The sequence below is a fragment of the Lonchura striata genome, chromosome 1A, assembly GCF_050655825.1.
Source record: "Lonchura striata isolate lonStrDom1 chromosome 1A, ASM5065582v1, whole genome shotgun sequence".
NCBI classification, from domain to species: Eukaryota; Metazoa; Chordata; class Aves; order Passeriformes; family Estrildidae; genus Lonchura; species Lonchura striata.
The window spans coordinates 58,752,176-58,770,539 of NC_140741.1; the positions used below are offsets into that span (position 1 = coordinate 58,752,176).

Here is an 18,364-nt window from a genome sequence, read left to right on the forward strand (position 1 = left end):
TAAATTTGGAGTAACAACTGCATTTGCTCATGGTGTTTGTATCAGGTTGTGTTACAGATGAAATGTGCTGACACTGATACTCGCGGAAATGTCTGTTGCATATCATTTTAAAAAGGACTGTAATAATACAAATAGTTGTAACTCATTTACATTTTTACATAGAAATTATGTAGTTCACAGTGAAAACAATAAACATCCTGCTTTTTTATAGCAAATATGAGTACCTTGGGTAGATGAGCTTAATAGCTGCATGGCTGTGTTAGAGAATATAATTTTTGTAACTCAGTGCTGGGGAGAAAGATACTGCTAGCAGAAAATTCTTGGCTGAGAAAACCTGGTGTATAACAGTAGATTTATTCTTTTGGGGTTAATTTGCTCATGCAATTTTTCATCATTGATAATTCAGTGTTGTTGGGTTTTTTTCCTTTCAAGTTGCTGACAAATATATTAATTGGCCAGTTTTGTACCTGAAAGCTAAATTAAAAGCAAAGATGGCCTGAATGTCACTACAGTTTGGGCTCAATGGAATGATCTGTTTTAAGTAGCATAGCTGTAATTTTCATTATCACCTGAATATCAGATAATTTAATAAAATTGCAGAGTATCACTGCATGACCCTAGGAATTAACTAAAGGGTTGTAGTTTGACTAAGCCAATACTCTCCCAACCACTGACAGTACTAAAACAAGGAGGCAGGGTTACCCATCTGCTTTCAGTTTTTGAAAAATACCTCACTCTCTGCTCACCTTTTCCATTGTAGAAGGAGCTCTCTGCCTGCCTGCTTAGAGCAGTCTAATTATAAAGCTACTATAAAACTTCCATTTTTTTAGTACAGTGGAGATACGTGCCTGAATGGCAAAGAAGAGATTTGTAATACTGGTGTGGATTATGGGAGAAATTCTGATTGCTCACCTTACTGCTGAGGTCAGTGGAGTGGTGTAACAACTTGAGATACAGATTATTCCAAAATACTTTTTTCAAGTAAACTTTACCTTTGTGACTTAGTTGTTTTGTCTTGCTTGCAGCAATAAAGTTTCTGGGAAGTAAGGGTAGCAAGTCTGCATACATCGAAAGGGAAAGGGAAATGAATGGTCCTGTGACATTTTTTGTACGCTTAACTTCCCTTGGAGACCATTCACAGGACTGTACACTTGGCTTTTCACTGGGAGATGTGTTCTAGAATTTGGAGGTTGAACGTGAAATCCACAGTTGTTTATCCTGGCTTGTTTTCTGGTTACTGTTCCAAGGAGCAAGTGCATTCTTTTAATGCAGACAGACCTCTGCTGTGTCATGGCTGCTCAGATTAACTGTGCAGCTGGAATATATTTTCCACATCACTTGTGTAGATGTAGCTCTACCAGTTCTCCAGTTCTGCCTCTTCGAGTCATACTGGCTACTGACCACAAATGATGCATTCATAAAATTGAAAGCAAAGTGAATAAAATGACTGTAGCCTGTGATGCCTTGCATCCACAATATATTTATTATGTAAACCTCAATCCCCTAAGGTGTATGTGCATGTGTACATACTTTGCTTGAGGTATGACAGGCAATGCATACTTTACCATGGCTGTTCTTTAATGTTGCTGCCTCCTTCAAATGCCATTTGGTTATATTCAGGAGCTCACTTAAGAACTGTGTGGAAGAGCAAAGGGACAGGGCTTGGTAGAATATCTGTGGATGCTTCTAGGAAAACTTGTCTTTTGACAGGTTTATTCTTGCCATCTGTCAGGTGGACTGGAAAGAGGTTGAAGAAAAGGGAAGATAGGAATGGACCTATACCAAACAGAGAAAAACTTTATTGGAGGCTAACTGTAGGCAAATGAAGCAAAGAAAGTACAGAAGACCAAAACATGAAGCAGACCAAAAGACATGGAATGCTGAATGAGGATGAAAATAGTGAGGGAGAGGAATGTTTGCATCTTCCATACAATTGAGGGTCTAGTAGTTGCCAGATGTTAAGGTGTGGCCAACTAAAAAGGCATAAAGACTTTACTGTATACTTACACTTCTTGATATGATTTCATTTACAGGGATTTTCTGAATTGTTGTATTGCTTCCAATTGATATTTATAGCCATTTTTATTCTTATTTAATGCACTTCTCTCCCCCACCTTCCTCTTAAACATTCCCACTGTCTTGTTACTGTCTACTTCAAATGTCTCAAATCTGTTGTTCTTCAGCACTTAAATAGTCCCAATAGTTCATAGCAGTAGCCTTTTGGGATACAAGTAGCTTCTCTACTAATTCTGCTGCTCACTTTAGTATTTTACAGACTAAGAAATAATGAATGACTAACACTGTTAGGATTTCTGAACAGACACTTTGGGATAAAGCCATCAGCAGCATTATTACATCTTTCAGAGCATTGTCCCTATAGAGTGTTCTGTTTTAAAGACAGAACAGTGCTGCGCAGTAATTTTGATTTACTATTATAAAGCCTCACACAAAGCCTTACACAAATTATTCCATCTGAATGTATGACAAACTTTCTGGAAGCATCAGCAATATTTCTGAGGATTTCTTGCTTCACTGCATTTACCTTGTTAAGTATTATTTTAAAAAGAAACTGGTTTACAAAAATCATAGAGTAAATAGAGACAAAGTGCTATTGCTGTTGGACTACCTTTTGTTCAGCTGGAAACCACAATCCTATTCCTTCCTTTGCAGCAGGAAAGTGAAACTGGAGATCTGTCATTCTTGGGTCCTGCTTTCTTTGTGAAAGCAAACTCTAAAACTAAGAACTTAATTCTGTACTTTAACACTGCTTTATTATACAAAAAAACCAATTTATTAAATATAGCATCTCTCATTCTTCAGAAAGAAAAATACATGCAGAGAGGTACATTTTTTGTTCACATTATTATTTCTCCCTTGAAATAAGTATGACTTTTTCCTGTCCTGTTCAAAAGAATAGGACAAATTTCAGGTTTAGGTGTGCTTCTAAATGAAGCATTTAAATATTGCCTGCCTTCTCAGTACTACACATGATGGGAGTTCACACTCCTCAAACATTATTCTTTAGGCAATTGCCTTTCAGTGATCAATTAATATCTGAAATCTTAGTTATTTCATCTTTCACATCCTTAATCTCAGTTTGAACTCTTGTTAGATTGGCCAATTTCTCATTCAGTAAAGCAATTTCTTTCTGCCGTTGCAAAACTTCCTCCACTAATCTTCCTATTCTCAGTGTTAGGTCATTTATTAAGGGCTCCAAGATGGCAAACTCCTTTTTAACTCTGTACATCTTAGGTTTCAAATCATTTGCAAATGCAACTGTCTTCAGAACTTTTGCTCTGTCACCTTCAAGATTCAAAAGTCTATCAGAATGCTTGTCAAAATTGCTCTTTAACTCAGACAGTGATGTCTTAATTTGCTCAATTTTTCTTGCGTTACTGGATGCCAGGCTTTGTATTTTCGTACTTCGGTCGATGCTACTGGTAAGGAGGTCACCTATATTTTTTACTGTTGCCTTTTCACCTTTTTCTACTTTATCTTCTAATGTTTGCAAAGAATCTGTCAGTGCAGTCATGTCTGAGACCAGGCCTGAAATGCGCCTTATGTCAGTTTTTACTGTCACAATTGTCAATGTTATGTTTTTTGCTACAGAAGCTGCATCCTGTTCAGCGCTTGAAACTGCATGAAAAAGGCTTGTTAAATTCTTCTCCAGTTCTTCTTGTTTTTTAATTATGCGGCTAGACCATGTTTTCATTGTATAAATATCTTCCTGCAGATATTTAATGTGAGAAATTATTTGAAGATCTTCCAGTTGTTTCATTAAGTTCCAAGTCTTTTCACACTAGAGGGATACAAAAATATTTCTAGCTTAAGAACTCAATGTCAAAATTCACTAGAGGAATACAAAAATATTTCTAGCTTAAGAACTCAATGTCAAAATTCAAGCTATACTTTAATGAAATACCTTACTATTCTGACATTCAATTTGAGTGCAAAATCTGTCTCTAGGAAATCAATTTCTGTTATAACACAACCAGATTTTTTTTTTTCTTGTCAGTATACTTAATAAATGTTAGTACTTCTTCTATTGCAACAAAAAATTACAAGAAGGTGCTACGTGACTTTCCAAGGTGACCTCTGAAAACACAAATCATCAGTTCACTGTGTTACAAGTCTATGGAAAAAAATACACAAAGTAACAACAAAAGAAACTAGGTAGTGAAAACTAAATACAAACTAAAAATATTAACTTTCCCCCCCTTAAATCTAAATACCTGGCTTCAAATTGTTTTTAATAAAAAAACTGCAAATAATCCTTAATTTAAGAAAATATTACTTTCCTTCTTTAACAAAGTGTTACTTCCTTGCTCACTACCCTCTTTCTCCACCTTTCAAGCTGTTCCAATGATCTTTAGATCAGTGACAGTACATCAGCGATCTTTGATATAGGTTTAAATCACATTATTTATAAAAAAGCGCTTTTTCATCAATGAAAAGCCTGAGACCAAATTCACTTATCCCCATTCTGGTCATTTTCGAAGTTAAAGCTTTCTAAAGTTACTGCTGCTTTTGAAGATACTGCTATGTCAGGCCCTGCTTCTAGAACAGCTAGCTCATGCAGCACTTTGAACAAGCTGCCATTGGACTGGAGGCCTTCAAGAGCCTTCTGCATCACCACTGTATCAGAAACAGTTTTCAGCATGTCATTTTCCACAGCGTACAGCTGTGTCTTCAAGTCCTCTATCTTTTTCTCCATACCAAGCAATTCACTTGACAACCTAAGAATGGAGTGAATAGCATTTTCAATTGTTGGCAAATGGCTCTTGCACTCCTCAATTTTAGGTTCATAGTTTGCAAGTTTCTGATTCAGGTCTGTGTCCTTGGCTACCAGACTATTCTGTTCTTCTTCTATCTTTTCAACTGACTTTGCATCCAAGTTCAACTTTTGTTCAACTCTAGAAAATTCATCATCTTCTTGCTTTTTTAGTGTTCTGATATTTCTGGCTGTACTGTCTTCCAAATCTCTTACTCTTTCTGCAAGGGATTTAATTCTTTGGTCAACTTCATTAATTTTGGAAGTAACTTCTGTATGAATGAACTTTGCTTCAGATTTTAAACCACTAGCATTTGTGTTCATTTCATCCAGACTTCTTCTCCAGGGATTTGTAACATTTTGGAACTTCTCATTAATTCTCTGCATCTTTAGAGATAGAGTCTGTTCATTGTTCTGAATATCATTTATGGTGTTATGAAGAGAAGATATTTCCTGCCCAAACTCAGTCATCACAGAGATGGATGAGGCAGCTTCTCGCAGGATACTTTCAGAAGACTCAAGCTGCATTTACAACACAAAACAATGTCTGTGTCTACTTAACAAAAGTAACAACAGAAAACCATTTCCATTTATTAAGAGATAATAAAGTCCCTTAAAAACCACTGTACTTGTTACAAAGTTCCTCCATGGTGTGTTTCCATGGTTCCTCTTTAAAATATCATTGATTAACCTAGCATGAAAAAGTATGTCTGTTGTTGAACTTCTATAGCATATATGCAATTTTCCATGCTTGTTTTTTTTTGTCAAAAATACAGTAAATCCCATGCAACACTTTGAAATCTGTAGTATATAAATATCCAAATTACATAATATATGAATGACATAATTCAGAGATCAGTGCTGAAATAAAATCACTGGCATGAGCCATGCCATGCTTCCATCATTATTCATAATGTATCAGGGATAATTCAGCAGCCAGCACATCTTTTCTACTGGATAATGTCACACGTGGTAATATCTTTTTTCATTACTATAGTATTTTCTTATCTATCACTTTATTATGTCTTCATATTATTAGAACAGGTCTGCTACATCAAAATGCCGGTACATTTTCTTCAAATCAATGTACCTAAGAATTGCACATGAAAGAGGAATGGTAAATGAAACATGCATATATGTAAGTTCTTAAAAATACTTTAGTTTCTAAAAAATTATACTGAGATACAACCTACTGGAACAATGGCATGGATTGACATGCTTTGTCACATGAAATAGTCTCTAAATGCCTATTCACAGGCAAGTAAAACACATTCTGAAAACTTGTTTTAAAACAGGCAGTTAAATTAATGAAATAACAGTGAAGTAAGCAATGACAAATGTTCACAAAAGATCATCCAATTGAGATGTTAATTATTACCTTTTCAGAAATTAAGTTTACTTTATTTCCCACATCCAGGATTTTTTCAGCTTCTTGATGTAAAAAATTGTACTTTCTTTCCAGATCAGAAAATTGACCTGACTGCTGAAATAGAAACCTGGAAATTTCAAGCAAATAAACAGAAAACGTAACTTCTTAATTAGTATATATTAAGTATTTCAGGACCTGATTCAGAGCAAATTGTTACTGGAGGGATTTGTTTTCACAAAATTTGCTAGATCAATATATGGCAAAAAAAGAAAAACAAATTGATCTGTCTTGATACTTCTACAAAAGGTATGACAGCAAGGAAGCATTGATAGATGTCTTTGCTTTTACACTGCATGCTAGGGTAACTAAGGCACTGATGCTGCTAAGATATTTTAAAACATCTTTAACAAAGGCATTTGACCTTTACTTAAGGACTCCACCTGATGAACGGTTTATTACACTGATGAGGAAATGATTTAAAGAAAACTCTATTTCACTTCTTCTGTCCATTTATTGCCTGCTCAACGAGCACTTCCTGTCAGCCTAAGTCGTTCTCCAGGAAGATGCAGTCTCCAAAGCAGGTCTTTAGAATTTCTGAGCAAGGCACCTTCAACCTCATGTAACAGATGGAGCTTCTACAGTAACTCACTGCACGCCCATGTTTCCCTGCTTGTCAATACTGCTACTCTTTCCTGGATCCTTCTGGCTCTAAATGTTTCTGTAGACACTTAGCTCAAGCTCTCTGCTAACATGAAAATCACACACCCCACAGAATACAAAAGAAAATACTAAAATCCTCTTTAGAGAGGGTTACCTACCAGCTCACCACCAGGCAAACAGCAAGGGAAACGACACTCAAGCTTGTCCTTGAGTCCATCCAAAAGGAACTGTGATTATTGCTGGTCCTGGGACTTGCCAGCTTCCCATAATTACTGTGCTTCTCAGCCTTCTGTGAATCTTCATTGGTCTTGGATGAAGAAATACCTTTTTTCCTTGTCTTAACTTCAGACATTTTGTGGTTTTAAAAAGCAGAAGCAAAGGAGAAAGCTAGGAAAAAAAAAAAAACAAACAAGAGAAAGGACTTGTTTTTAACTTCTTACGTTTTAAACATCCTCAAACATAAACTGTAAGTACATAAATACACCTCCAAAAATGTTTCTTTTGGTGTTCACTATGCTTCCTAGTAAAGTATCATACTTTCACTTGCTTTCTATATTACAGAGCATTGCTATCATATTTTCTCCAGCTGAATTGACTTTCCAAGCTTAATCTAACTTCATGTTTCCAGAAATATTTTGTCCGTTATAGAATAAGTTATTTTAAAGATAGATTTAAAATTACAAGGATTAAAAGTATATTTCTTTTTGTAGCTGATGACTGTCACAAGTTCATCAGCAATTTCACTGATGTACTTGTGTTTTACCTGTAGATTTAAAAAAGAATTATCATCTACACCACACTAAAAGGAGAAAGTTAATTTTTCAATTTAAAAAATAAAATTGCAAATCAAGCTTTAATTTAGTAGCTCTGCTGTAACGATTTCATGTCATCTGTAAAATCACAAACATCAGTTAACAAAAAGTCATGATAAAAAAGTTCAGAAGATTCATTAAATCATTCCTCTAGAAAACAGAAAAACTTCCTGTTGATAAAATTAAGGTCAGAATAGACTGAGGCAATATGAATCTCCAGCTCATATTTTAACCATCCAAGTGAAGTACAGAGTGTAGTTTTTAAGCCTAAAATCTCCCACCATACTCCTCAAAATAGACTTGATCCTTGTCAGAGTTGCTTTAGCCTAATTTGAGACCAAATTGTTCTGCTGGGGTTTTGGATCACTTAGCAGCATTGCTGCTTAGTCACATATCAAAATAGAAATATTTGGAGATACTTACGTAGTCATGTACAGGGGTAAAAGGTATTGTTTAAAATCCAATCTGTCATGCAGGTAGTTTAGAGCTGTTTGAGCCACAGTACTAGGAAGTACACTCTGAGCTTGAAGCATGGAGAAAAAAGTTTTTCATTTCCAAAAAAAAAAATCCACCAAAAGAACCCCCAAACAAAACACAAAACACACACACAAAAAAAACCCAAACCAAACAAAAAACCCCCAAAAAACAAAAAAACAAACACACAAAAAACCCCAAAACAAAACCAAAAAAATGCAACCAAAACAAAAACCAAACAAAAGAAGCCACCAAAACGGAAAAATTGTATTTTGAAGCTTTTAAAACATCTTGGGGTTGGAGAGAATATATTATTAAGTTAAAATGGAGGGAAAAAAGAGAGCTCTGAATAATAGTTAGAAAAAGAGTTTAAGAGAGAAAAGCTCTGCTTTAAAAGGACAGCTTCAGCGCGCAGCCCGGTGCGGCAGAGAGGGATGAGCCGCAGCTCCCCAGAGACCCTTCCGGACCGGTCCGCTGCCCCCAGAGTGACCCACATCTCCTCTTCTTCCCCCAGAGTGACCCACATCTCCTCTTCTTTCCCCAAAGTGACCCACATCCCCTCCGCTCCCCCCAGAGTGACCCACATCCCCTCTTCTTCCCCCAAAGTGACCCACATCTCCTCTTCTTCCCCCAGAGTGACCCACATCCCCTCCGCTCCCCCCAAAGTGACCCACATCCCCTCTTCTTCCCCCAAAGTGACCCACATCCCCTCCGCTCCCCCCAGAGTGACCCACATCCCCTCTTCTTCCCCCAAAGTGACCCACATCCCCTCCGCTTCCCCCAAAGTGACCCACACCCCCTCCGCTCCCCCCAGAGTGACCCACATCTCCTCTTCTCCCCCATAGTGATCCACATCCCCTCCGCGCCCCGGGCCCCCGGCAAGCCCGAGCCCGCCGTGCAGGATTCCCCAGCCCCGGCAGCGCCGACCTCCGCTCTCCCCTCCCTGCGGCCGCCGCCCCGTACCCGCCGCGCTCCTCCGGCCCCAGCGGCGGGCGGGGCCGCCCTGCCCCGCAGGCACCACGTTTGCAGGCCCGGGCCCCTCCCCTGGCCGCGGCTGCCGCACGCCGCCCGCTGCGCCACGTCCGGGCCCGCCCGCCGCGGGCGGCGATCCCGGCAGCACGGCCGGGCTCGGCGGCGCGGGGCTTTGTTCGGCGGCGGTGAGCGCCGAGCGGGCCGGGCGCCGAGCGGGCCGGGCACCGAGCGGGCCGGGCCGGCCCTTCCCCGCCCAGGCCCGGAAGGAGGAAGCGCTGCCGGCGCCGCCTGCCCGGGAGCCGCGGGGTAGCGGCTGCGCCTCGGGGCCGGCGGGGCTCGGGGCCGGCGGGGCTCGGGGCCGGCGGGGCTCGGGGCTCGGCGGCTGCCGGGGCTCCCCGCTGCCCGCCAGGTGAGCGCCGTGCTGGACGCGCAGGGACGGACCGCACCGGACCGCGAGGGTTCCGCCGGGGCAGGGCAGGGGCCGGCGGGCGGGCGGTCTGAGCGCCTCGGTCTCCATTTGGTTGGCGGCTGGCAACAGCGGCACGCTGTGAGTTAACCCTTTGTTTTGGGTGTGTTTGTGGAGCGATTTCCTCTGTATTTGCCTCGCTTGTAGCAGTATTGTTATCTGTTTAGAGTCCCCTTTCCTCCGCTGTGCGTTGGGATGAAGGTAGTGTGCAAGGCTTTCTTAACTACGTAATTTTTAGTGACTATAGGAAATTCTGTCAGCACGGCGGAAGGGGCTCTCCATCACGGGCTTACCCAAAGGCAGCTGCTCTGCGTCTGCCCAGCTCCTGAAGGAGAGGGTGCCGGAAAAGGCCAACGCTTCTGTGTGTGTTCTGTGTGGAGTTTCGACTTGTTTATGGAGCTTTCCTGGCAGGAGTGTCATCAGAGAGAGCGTTTTGGTCGATTGGGACTCTCGGAGGCTCTGATCAGTTCTTTATGCCGTAGTCAATAGTTTTCACCTGTTTTCTTCAGACATTTGGTTTTTTATGATATGGAGGGAGAATGCAAGTTTGAAGTTGCGTGTGCAAATGCTGATAAAGGAAGGTACAGCGCAGTCAATGGCAGTGTTGGTGCTCCCTCTTCCATCATGTCAGGAGCCAAGTGTCCTTGAACTTGGAGACAACAATGCGTTTATCCCGTGCAATGAGGCCAGTCCTCTTTCTCATCCTGTTGACCCAATCACATAATCCAAGGACTTAAAAAAAAATGGGGGATGTAGTGAGTGGGGAGAAGACCTTTGAATAGAGACATTTAGCAAGATGCTAGTATATGAGAAGCTTGTAGTCTTTGGTTTTGTAGTTCTGAAAGTGTTCATAAACATAAATTCATAGGAATGGGAAAAAAAATGTGTATTTTCAGAATTAGTGCTTTGCTACTCCTTCTGATTTTAACACCAAAATTTATAAGCTGTTCTAAAACTTATTTCCTCATGCTTGTAAGTTATGTTCCCAGTCTGACTTTACTTTCCCCCACTCTTTTTCACTCTGAAGAAATATGGATGTCAAGAGTAGAAACTATTTGCTTATGAATCGTCAAGCACTGGAAAATGACATCAAGACTTCTTATATTATGGATCGTATGATTTCTGATGAAGTATTGACATTACAGGAGGAGGAGAGAGTGAAGCAACAGGTAGAATTATCTCTCACTGCTATTTCTTTCCCTAATCTACTCACATATTTTACCATCCTTTTAAAAATAGTAATTTCTGACTATCTAATTCCTGTATTTATCGAATTCTAGCACACAGTTTTTGTTGCTCAATAAAGTTAAGGGCTTGGTAAATTAAAGACTATTTCTGTAACTATAAATAGTCTATAATTTACAAAGTGATAGATTAAATTATTTTTGGAGTTTCTTAGTTTTGTAATACCTCTTCTAATTTTTTTTTTCTAGAATACACGGAAGGAGCGAGCAGCTATGCTAATAAACATTATTCTTACAAAGGATAATAATTCATATAGATCCTTTTATAATGCACTGCTCCACGAAGGGTACAGAGATCTTGCTGCACTTCTTCAGGACGGCATCCCTGCCGTCTCGTCTGGTAACAGAAAAAGTTCAATGGATGGAATGACTTCCTACGGTCAGTGTAACTACAGCAATCCCTGTGCTGGAGTGTGAACAAAAGTTGTCTTTTTTAATCCTTAGAAAGTGGCTATGTGTAATACCTGTTCCAATGAAAAAGGAGCAGTTGGTGCATTTGTTTATTTTGGTAGTATAGTAACTATGTCTATTTCTTCTGCTTAATATGGCAGGAGAATTACAACAGTTACTATTTTTATAGCTCACCTTGAAAGTGTTCATATTGAATAATGCTGATTTTAAAAGGTAGAAGAACTGATGCTCTTATTATTTTCTCTAATTTGTAAAATTTTTGTTGTAAGTGAAAGACAGACTTTCATTTGTATCTATTAAAATAAAAACTTGTAGCCTCCAAAATTCTGATATTTATTTTGAAGAGTAATCTGGAATCTCTCAACCTACATTGATCTAGTTGATCATTGATTAATTGATCTAATTATTAGGTTACTTAATTCTTTCCATCAGATCTTTTAGTTACCTTGTATAAGTTCCATAACTTTTACCCGCATTGTCATCAGGATCGTCTTCGACATGAAATAAATTTGTAGTTTCTAATGGGCAGAACCTTCTAACTGCATATGACTAACTGCCATATTTACTGGCACTCTGCATGTAGTAAGTGTCAAAGGCATGTGGAGTTCAAGGCTATCTTAGATAATCAAAGTTTATCAGTTATGTCACTTCATATAGCCACAAAGTGGGCAGATGAAGTGCACGTTTCCTTTTCTGTTATGCTTTACCTCTTTCAAGTCATGCTATCTCAGCTTAAAGCAGTGGAAGTCTTGCTTGGACCCCAGTGCTGTGCTGTGAACTGCCAAGGAAAGGCCCTACACAGCATCCTTTCTTTTTTGCTGCATCCACGGTGTGCTGACCTCTGGCTGAGAAAGTGACTTGATTGTTTGGTATAGTAATGTTGACCTCCTGTGTTTGCCACATTTTCCATGGGAGATATTAATTCTCTCTTCACTTCTAGGGATTAATGTAATAAGCTTTCCCAATGCAGTTATTAATTTGAACACTGCTTTAGGTAGGGAGCTAGTTACATGCTAAGTATTTTTATTTCTAAAAAGCAGTATTTTTTTGTTATTTGTTATTTGTAGTCCAGCATATTTTAGGGCATTTTTATAGGACATGAGGTGGGGAGGAAGCCCACTAGTTATTTTGGATGACGAGTTGTTTGGTTGAGTATGAAGAGGCATCTCATTTAGAACTCATGTTTTATTTTGATGTTTCTTGTTCTTAACTTTAGTGAAGACCATTCTCTGCGAAGGAGGCGTACCACAGAGACCGGTTGTTTTTGTCACTCGACCAAAACTGGTAGATGCTATTAAAAAGAAACTGTACTGCTTGGGAAGTGATCCAGGTTGGGTCACAGTTTATGGAATGGCAGGCTGTGGGAAGACTGTTTTAACAGCAGAAGCTTTAAGGGATCCTCAGCTCTTGGAAGGTACTTTCAGAAAAGCATCTGTATTTTTATAAAAATCACTGTAGATTTACACATATTGGACATGAATGGTGCATATGTCACCTTGAAAGTGATTTGGATTTCTTAATTTCTTAGGTGATTCTGAAATGTTTGCTTGCAATATACAACTTCCATAACCATGTGGTGGTCTAGGACCACTAAGTGTTCTATTAGTTTGTAGAAAAAGGTTTTGAATAGCTTTTCACCTTAGAATCTGCTGTGGTTTATGAGAGTACGTGCATCCTTGATTACCTTAAAATCTTTATTTCTTTTAGTGCAAAATAATATATCCAGTTATATTCCTTTTGGGCATTGCTTATAAGGTCCTCTGACTCCTTGCTATATGAGTTTAAAAAACTTTTTAATAGTAGCAGACATTTGTGGGTGATTAGTATTGCCTTAGCTTAAAGTAGATCATAGATACAAACATTTAATGGCATTTTTTCTATTTTATTTATTTTTCCTTGCATAGGACACTAGGAGGAGAAAGTAGGACTTGGCATTAAAGAAAAAACGATGTAGGGTTAGATACTATAGCATCCTCTGCTACAGCTGACTCATCTAGGTATCTTCTTGATCACTGTCATACCCCAGGCTCTGAACTCTTGCAGTACTACATGGTTAAAAATGTAAATGGTAGGTCAGACGAGCAGAAAGATGGATGCAGAAGGGGCTGTGGAGGGACAGGAAGGAAGACGTGTAGAAAGGAGGGACAACAGCATCAGTGATGGTGTGAAATTTCTGTGGGTACTTGTCTTACAGAGTCTGTTCCTTTTAAAAATAAACAGGAGTGGTCTTGTAGAACCACCCTTGTGTGTTAATAGCAGAGTTGCAAGGATGGCTTGCAACAGATTTTAGAGATTTGTGTTTCAATTAATGCTGACTTACTGCTGTAAGTTGCTATAAAATATTTTAAATTATTTAAAATGTATGGCATGATTAATATTGCTTTTCTTGTTAGATTACTTTCCAGGAGGAGTTCACTGGATCTCTGTTGGGAAACAGGACAAAGCAGGGCTGCTCATAAAACTTCAGAATCTCTGTAGTAGATTGGAACATGACTCCACTCTTTCACAAAGGCCACCACTTAACATTGAGGAGGCTAAAGATCGTCTTCGTTTGCTGATGTTACGCAAATACCCCAGGTGATATCACTAAAATCAAATACTTTTCTTTTACTTATAAAACTTTGCAGAGTAACTTTGGTCTAATCATCTGAGGTATCTGTGGTTTTGTTACATGTGTCAGTGGTGTGTATTTTGTTTTTTTATCCAACTTCCTAGCTTAGGTTAATAAGACTTCTAGCAACAAAATATGTTAACCAGCTGTGCAGGAGTCATATTTGTTTGAAAAAGCGAATACTGAAATAATGAAAGATGAGATTGAATAGTGAAAGATGGGAACAAACAACTGGAAATAAGGATTTCTCTAATTTTCAGTGTTCTCACTGTGTGTGTAGACTGCTTTACTGATATGTGAGGATCATACGGCAGAAAAAAGAGTGTGTATCACTGCAGAAAATTCTTAATTTCCAGAACAGATCGTGTCTTTAGAAAGTGTTTGGTCTAGAGGTGCCAAAGTGAAAGCAGGTGACCAATTATTGCCAGAAACCATTGTCTTTCTCAGTCATTGCACAGCTTTCTCAGTCATTGCACAGCTTTTTTCACCTTTGAGAAATAGTTTTTGTTATTTGCTGAGGATTTAATTATTCTCTGGGAAGATCTGTACTAAACTAAATGAGCCTGCTTGTCAATGAGTTATCTTGGGAATAATAGGCCAACTTTGTGATCTTTATAGATAACAGAGTAGAATACTGGCATTTCTGTACAGGGGGAAAAAAGATCTTTCGTTTGAAGAAAAGATGTGGGAAATATTGACAGGTCCTCCAAAAGAAATCTATCAGCTGAACATGCACTTTTCCTTGAAGGATAATAAAGTAGCTGTCTCCACTGACACATTTCCATTGTTATTTCTTGTTTATTAACAAACAAAAGAAGTCAAAACTCTTCAATACAGAAGTGGGTGGAATGGGAGGAAATAGAGAGGAATGTGCTTGGTTAGTAAGGATCATAGAGGGTGCAAGTGTATGGGAAACAAAGATTCGATACAGCTTGGGAGGAAGATGGCTCTGCTCTGGAGTTCTCTTTGCCAGCAAAAAGTCACTTTAGCTATACCTGGATTCACACAACCAACCCAGTACATCTCTTGGGCATAAAGTCTTAGACAAAGGATTCAAATTTTGAAGCCAGTATGTTTCTTGGGATTAAATTATTAGTCAAATGAAAAATGGAAACTATGGTATACTTTAAAATATGAAATTACAGAATTTAATCACCTGTGATTGTTATCACAGGGTTTTGTTTGTTGCTTTGGGATGTGTTTTTGTTTGTTTTGGTTCTTCTTTGTAACAAGGATTTTTTAAATATTATTAGAATTTAGATTTTTTGGTGTGACTGGAGGAGAAAAATCACTGGTGCCTAATGCATGGAAGGACTTTGAAGTGCTCAGATTAATTAAAAACAACAGTCGGGCTATAATTCATGTCACTCATCATCTTTTCAACCATGAAAGTGCCACAAAACGAGCCCTTTATGGCTATAATAGTATTCTTGTGAACCCTCTGATTTATCAAAAGGTTATTAATAGAAGTGTTGTATAAAAATGAGATAGGGGTATCCAAGACTTAAATATATCTTTGAGAATGTGGTCTGATATGTATGAACTTCTTTAAGGAAGATCAAATCTCTATTTATAGGTTTCAATGGTGTAAGCGCCACTTAGCTGAACAAAAATGCGGAAGTTTTGTTGTGCTTCAGTGAGAATTGGAGAACTTAACCAGTAACTAGTGGAGTGGAAAATTCCATCCCTTAAAAAACAAGCATAGTAAATGTAAACGATTTATAGGATTAGGTGTCAATAGCCAAAACTTTCTTTCTTTCCATATATCTGCTTGCCAGCTAGTCTTTTTGACTTCTTGCTCCCTTAAACTCAATGTTTTAAAAACAATTTTCAGTAACTTCTCTGTCACATATAGGCAGGTGTAGGGAAGTCTACTGTACATTATTCTGGTGAGAGTCCATGTAGGAACCTACAAATGTGGCTCGCCATACAACTGGAATATGTAGTCAGTATGAAATGTCATTTATGTAAGAAGAGACTTGCTTTACAGGAGGGTTAGTCTCATACAGCTTTCCAAAGATACAAGAACAAAATTGAAAACTCTTGAGTCAAAAGGAAACTTGAATGTTTTCCCACAAAGCTTATCACTAGCCTGTGTCAGAGTTACCTAGTTTTATACAACTCTTTTCTTAATTTGTGATACCTATTTACTTAAATCCAGTAAATAATTCTGTTTTTCCTGGCATCTACTAATGGAAATTTTTCTGAAAATGTTGTTTGCATTTCAGTTGTGGCTATGAAATAATAAATGGTAAATACCTTTTAGAGGTAACTGCATTCAGCTTCTTGCACAGTATTTAATCACAGAATCACCAAGGTTGGATGAGACCTTCAAGATCAAGTCCAGCCATCCACCCAGCACCACCAAAATCACCTTTCAGCCATATCCCCTAAGTGCCACATCCAGACACTTCTTGAATGCTTTGAGACAATGATTCCACCACCTCCCTTGGCAACTTACTCCAGTGCTTAACCACTCTTTCACAGAAAATTATTTTTTCTAATATCTAATCTGAACTGCCCTGGTACAATTTAAGGCCATTTCCTCTCATCCTTCCACTTGAGACATGGCAAGAGACCAACTCCCACCTGGCTACAGCCTCCTTTCATGTCATAAAGATTGACGAGGTCCCCCCCCAGTCCTTCTTTTCTCCAGATGAAACAACCCCAGCTCCCTCAGCCATGCCTCTTAGGACATTTTCCAGACCCTCTGCCAGCTTTGTTACCATTCTGTGGACATACTATTAAGATATTCTGCATACTAATGTAAAAAAATTATGCAGTGATACTTTGTAAATTATGAAAAGTTTCTTTATTAAAATGCAATACTTTATTTTAGCATTAATAGTTGATCTGAAGTATTTATTCTCTCACTAGGTCTCTTTTGGTCCTGGATGACATTTGGGATTCCTGGGTGTTAAAAGCATTTGATAATCAATGTCAGGTGCTCATCACGAGCAGGGACAGGAGTGTAACAGATGCTGTGGCTGGTAAGGAACACTTCCCTCTCCTGCACCACAGATTTTGTGTGTCTGTGTCTGCAGTTTGTTCATGTAAGCTTTCAAAATAGTCTCATAGAATCTGTCTATCAATCCGTGCACAAGTGGCAAGGCTTTAGAAGTCTGCTTCGAAAGACTTAATGTTCTCTGTGCAATAAGTGTTGTATGTTATCCTGAAAGTTGCGTGTTTACATTGATGGGTGCGGTAATTCTCAACAGAGGAAATTAACCTCTGTGACGCTGGTGCTGTTAGACAGATTATCTCTACACTATTCACCAGTATGCCTGTAATGCATTTGTAAGTATTAGGGTATTAGCTTATGGTCTGTTTTTTTCTGTGTATATATCTCAAATGCAAGCTGGTTCTGATAAGTAGAATTGATACTCTTCTCAGTCCTATAAAATACTGCAAAAAGTCATGAAGCTTTGCTCCAGATTCTACTTGGAAAATATTTTGAATTTCAATTTGTTTTTTTGCATTCATTGAAATTTTTTCCATGTTTCTGTTTCTAGGCAATAAATATGAGGTTCATGTGGAAAGTGGACTAGCACATGAGAAAGGACTGGAGATTTTATCCCTATTTGTGAATATGAAAATATCAGAACTTCCAGAACAAGCTAACGCTCTTGTAAGAGAATGCAAAGGTACTCTAGTTGCTCTTCGTCGTACAATTTACCACTGAATTTTAATTCTGTAGTTCGATTTAAAAATAGAGAAGGGAACATCCTTTAATACTGTATATGTTAAGTAAAATACAAGTGCTTGTTAAATATTCTGTTTTTTTTTTTTTTTTAAGCTTAGCAGACATGTTGATTTTTGGGTAGTTTTCTTCAGTATGTTTTCTCTCAGCATCACAATTATATGGGGAGTTTGCAAGTGTCTACATGGAGTGTTTATTTTATCTCTGTTCCACACCTCAAGAATTTAATCAGTGTATTGGGAATACTACTTGTTTCAGTCACATGACCATCAAATGTTGGATTGTGTTCCTTGATGACCTCTAAATTTGATTTAATCTTTTTCTTCAGGTTCTCCTCTTGTGATATCCTTGATAGGTGCATTATTACGAGACTTCCCAAGCCGCTGGGAGTACTATCTCAGACAGCTGCAGAATAAGCAGTTTAAAAGAATAAGAAAATCATCTTCTTATGATTATGAAGCCCTTGATGAAGCAATGTCCATAAGTGTTGAGCAGCTGGATGACAATTACAAAGACTACTATAAAGACCTCTCTATCCTCCCAAAAGATGTTAAAGTACCTACTAAGGTAATAAAGGCAGTGCAGAAATCTTAGGATTTTTTAATGAGATACAAACAACAACCTTAAAGAATTCTCAAAATTTATAATTGTCATGTATAATTTATACGGTATGTAACTTAATAATAATTGCTAGATTGGGTAGATTTGTTCCATTATTGCATCACGACTTTTATTGTTAGTAGTGAAACTAAAATAAGCATAACTGAATAAACATATTCATACTGTTAAAGTTTAATCTGCATTCTGTATATTGTTCTTTAATTAGATTATAATTGAGCTCACCGAAAACTTGAAAAATGTTATGTGGAATTTG

At 38.4% G+C, this 18,364-nt stretch overlaps 2 protein-coding genes across 13 annotated transcripts in view; one reads left to right on the forward strand and one right to left on the reverse strand.

Annotated features, from left to right (window-relative positions):
• Positions 1–1,771: 1,771 nt before the first annotated feature.
• On the reverse strand, positions 1,772–9,195 carry IKBIP (IKBKB interacting protein). Of its 11 annotated transcripts, none has more exons than XM_021527936.3 (5): positions 9,050–9,195; positions 8,036–8,135; positions 6,959–7,187; positions 6,150–6,267; positions 1,772–5,293 (listed from the first exon to the last, which is right to left on the reverse strand). In XM_021527936.3, the coding sequence occupies exons 3-5, from the start codon at positions 7,150–7,152 to the stop codon at positions 4,469–4,471; spliced, it is 1,137 nt and encodes a 378-aa protein (XP_021383611.2). In that variant the 5' UTR covers positions 7,153–7,187; positions 8,036–8,135; positions 9,050–9,195; the 3' UTR covers positions 1,772–4,468. The 11 variants fall into 11 exon arrangements, with proteins under 11 accessions (XP_021383611.2, XP_077639693.2, XP_021383614.2 ...); XM_077783567.2 differs by having other exon boundaries at positions 1,772–3,799; positions 9,050–9,192; XM_021527939.3 differs by having other exon boundaries at positions 8,036–8,130; positions 9,050–9,145.
• A 123-nt stretch (positions 9,196–9,318) lies between these two features.
• The window catches only part of APAF1 (apoptotic peptidase activating factor 1), a 29,883-nt gene continuing 20,837 nt past the window's right edge, over positions 9,319–18,364 (forward strand). The window contains exons 1-9 of one of the 2 annotated variants that reach the window (XM_021527933.4): positions 9,319–9,377; positions 9,426–9,467; positions 10,552–10,693; positions 10,958–11,147; positions 12,396–12,593; positions 13,573–13,756; positions 16,668–16,780; positions 17,303–17,434; positions 17,819–18,057. In XM_021527933.4, coding sequence (XP_021383608.2) covers positions 10,556–10,693; positions 10,958–11,147; positions 12,396–12,593; positions 13,573–13,756; positions 16,668–16,780; positions 17,303–17,434; positions 17,819–18,057 — 1,194 coding nt within the window. In that variant the 5' untranslated portion in view covers positions 9,319–9,377; positions 9,426–9,467; positions 10,552–10,555. Of the gene's footprint in view, positions 9,378–9,425; positions 9,606–10,551; positions 10,694–10,957; positions 11,148–12,395; positions 12,594–13,572; positions 13,757–16,667; positions 16,781–17,302; positions 17,435–17,818; positions 18,058–18,364 lie in introns of those variants that run through there. The other variant, XM_021527932.4, reaches the window with a different exon arrangement.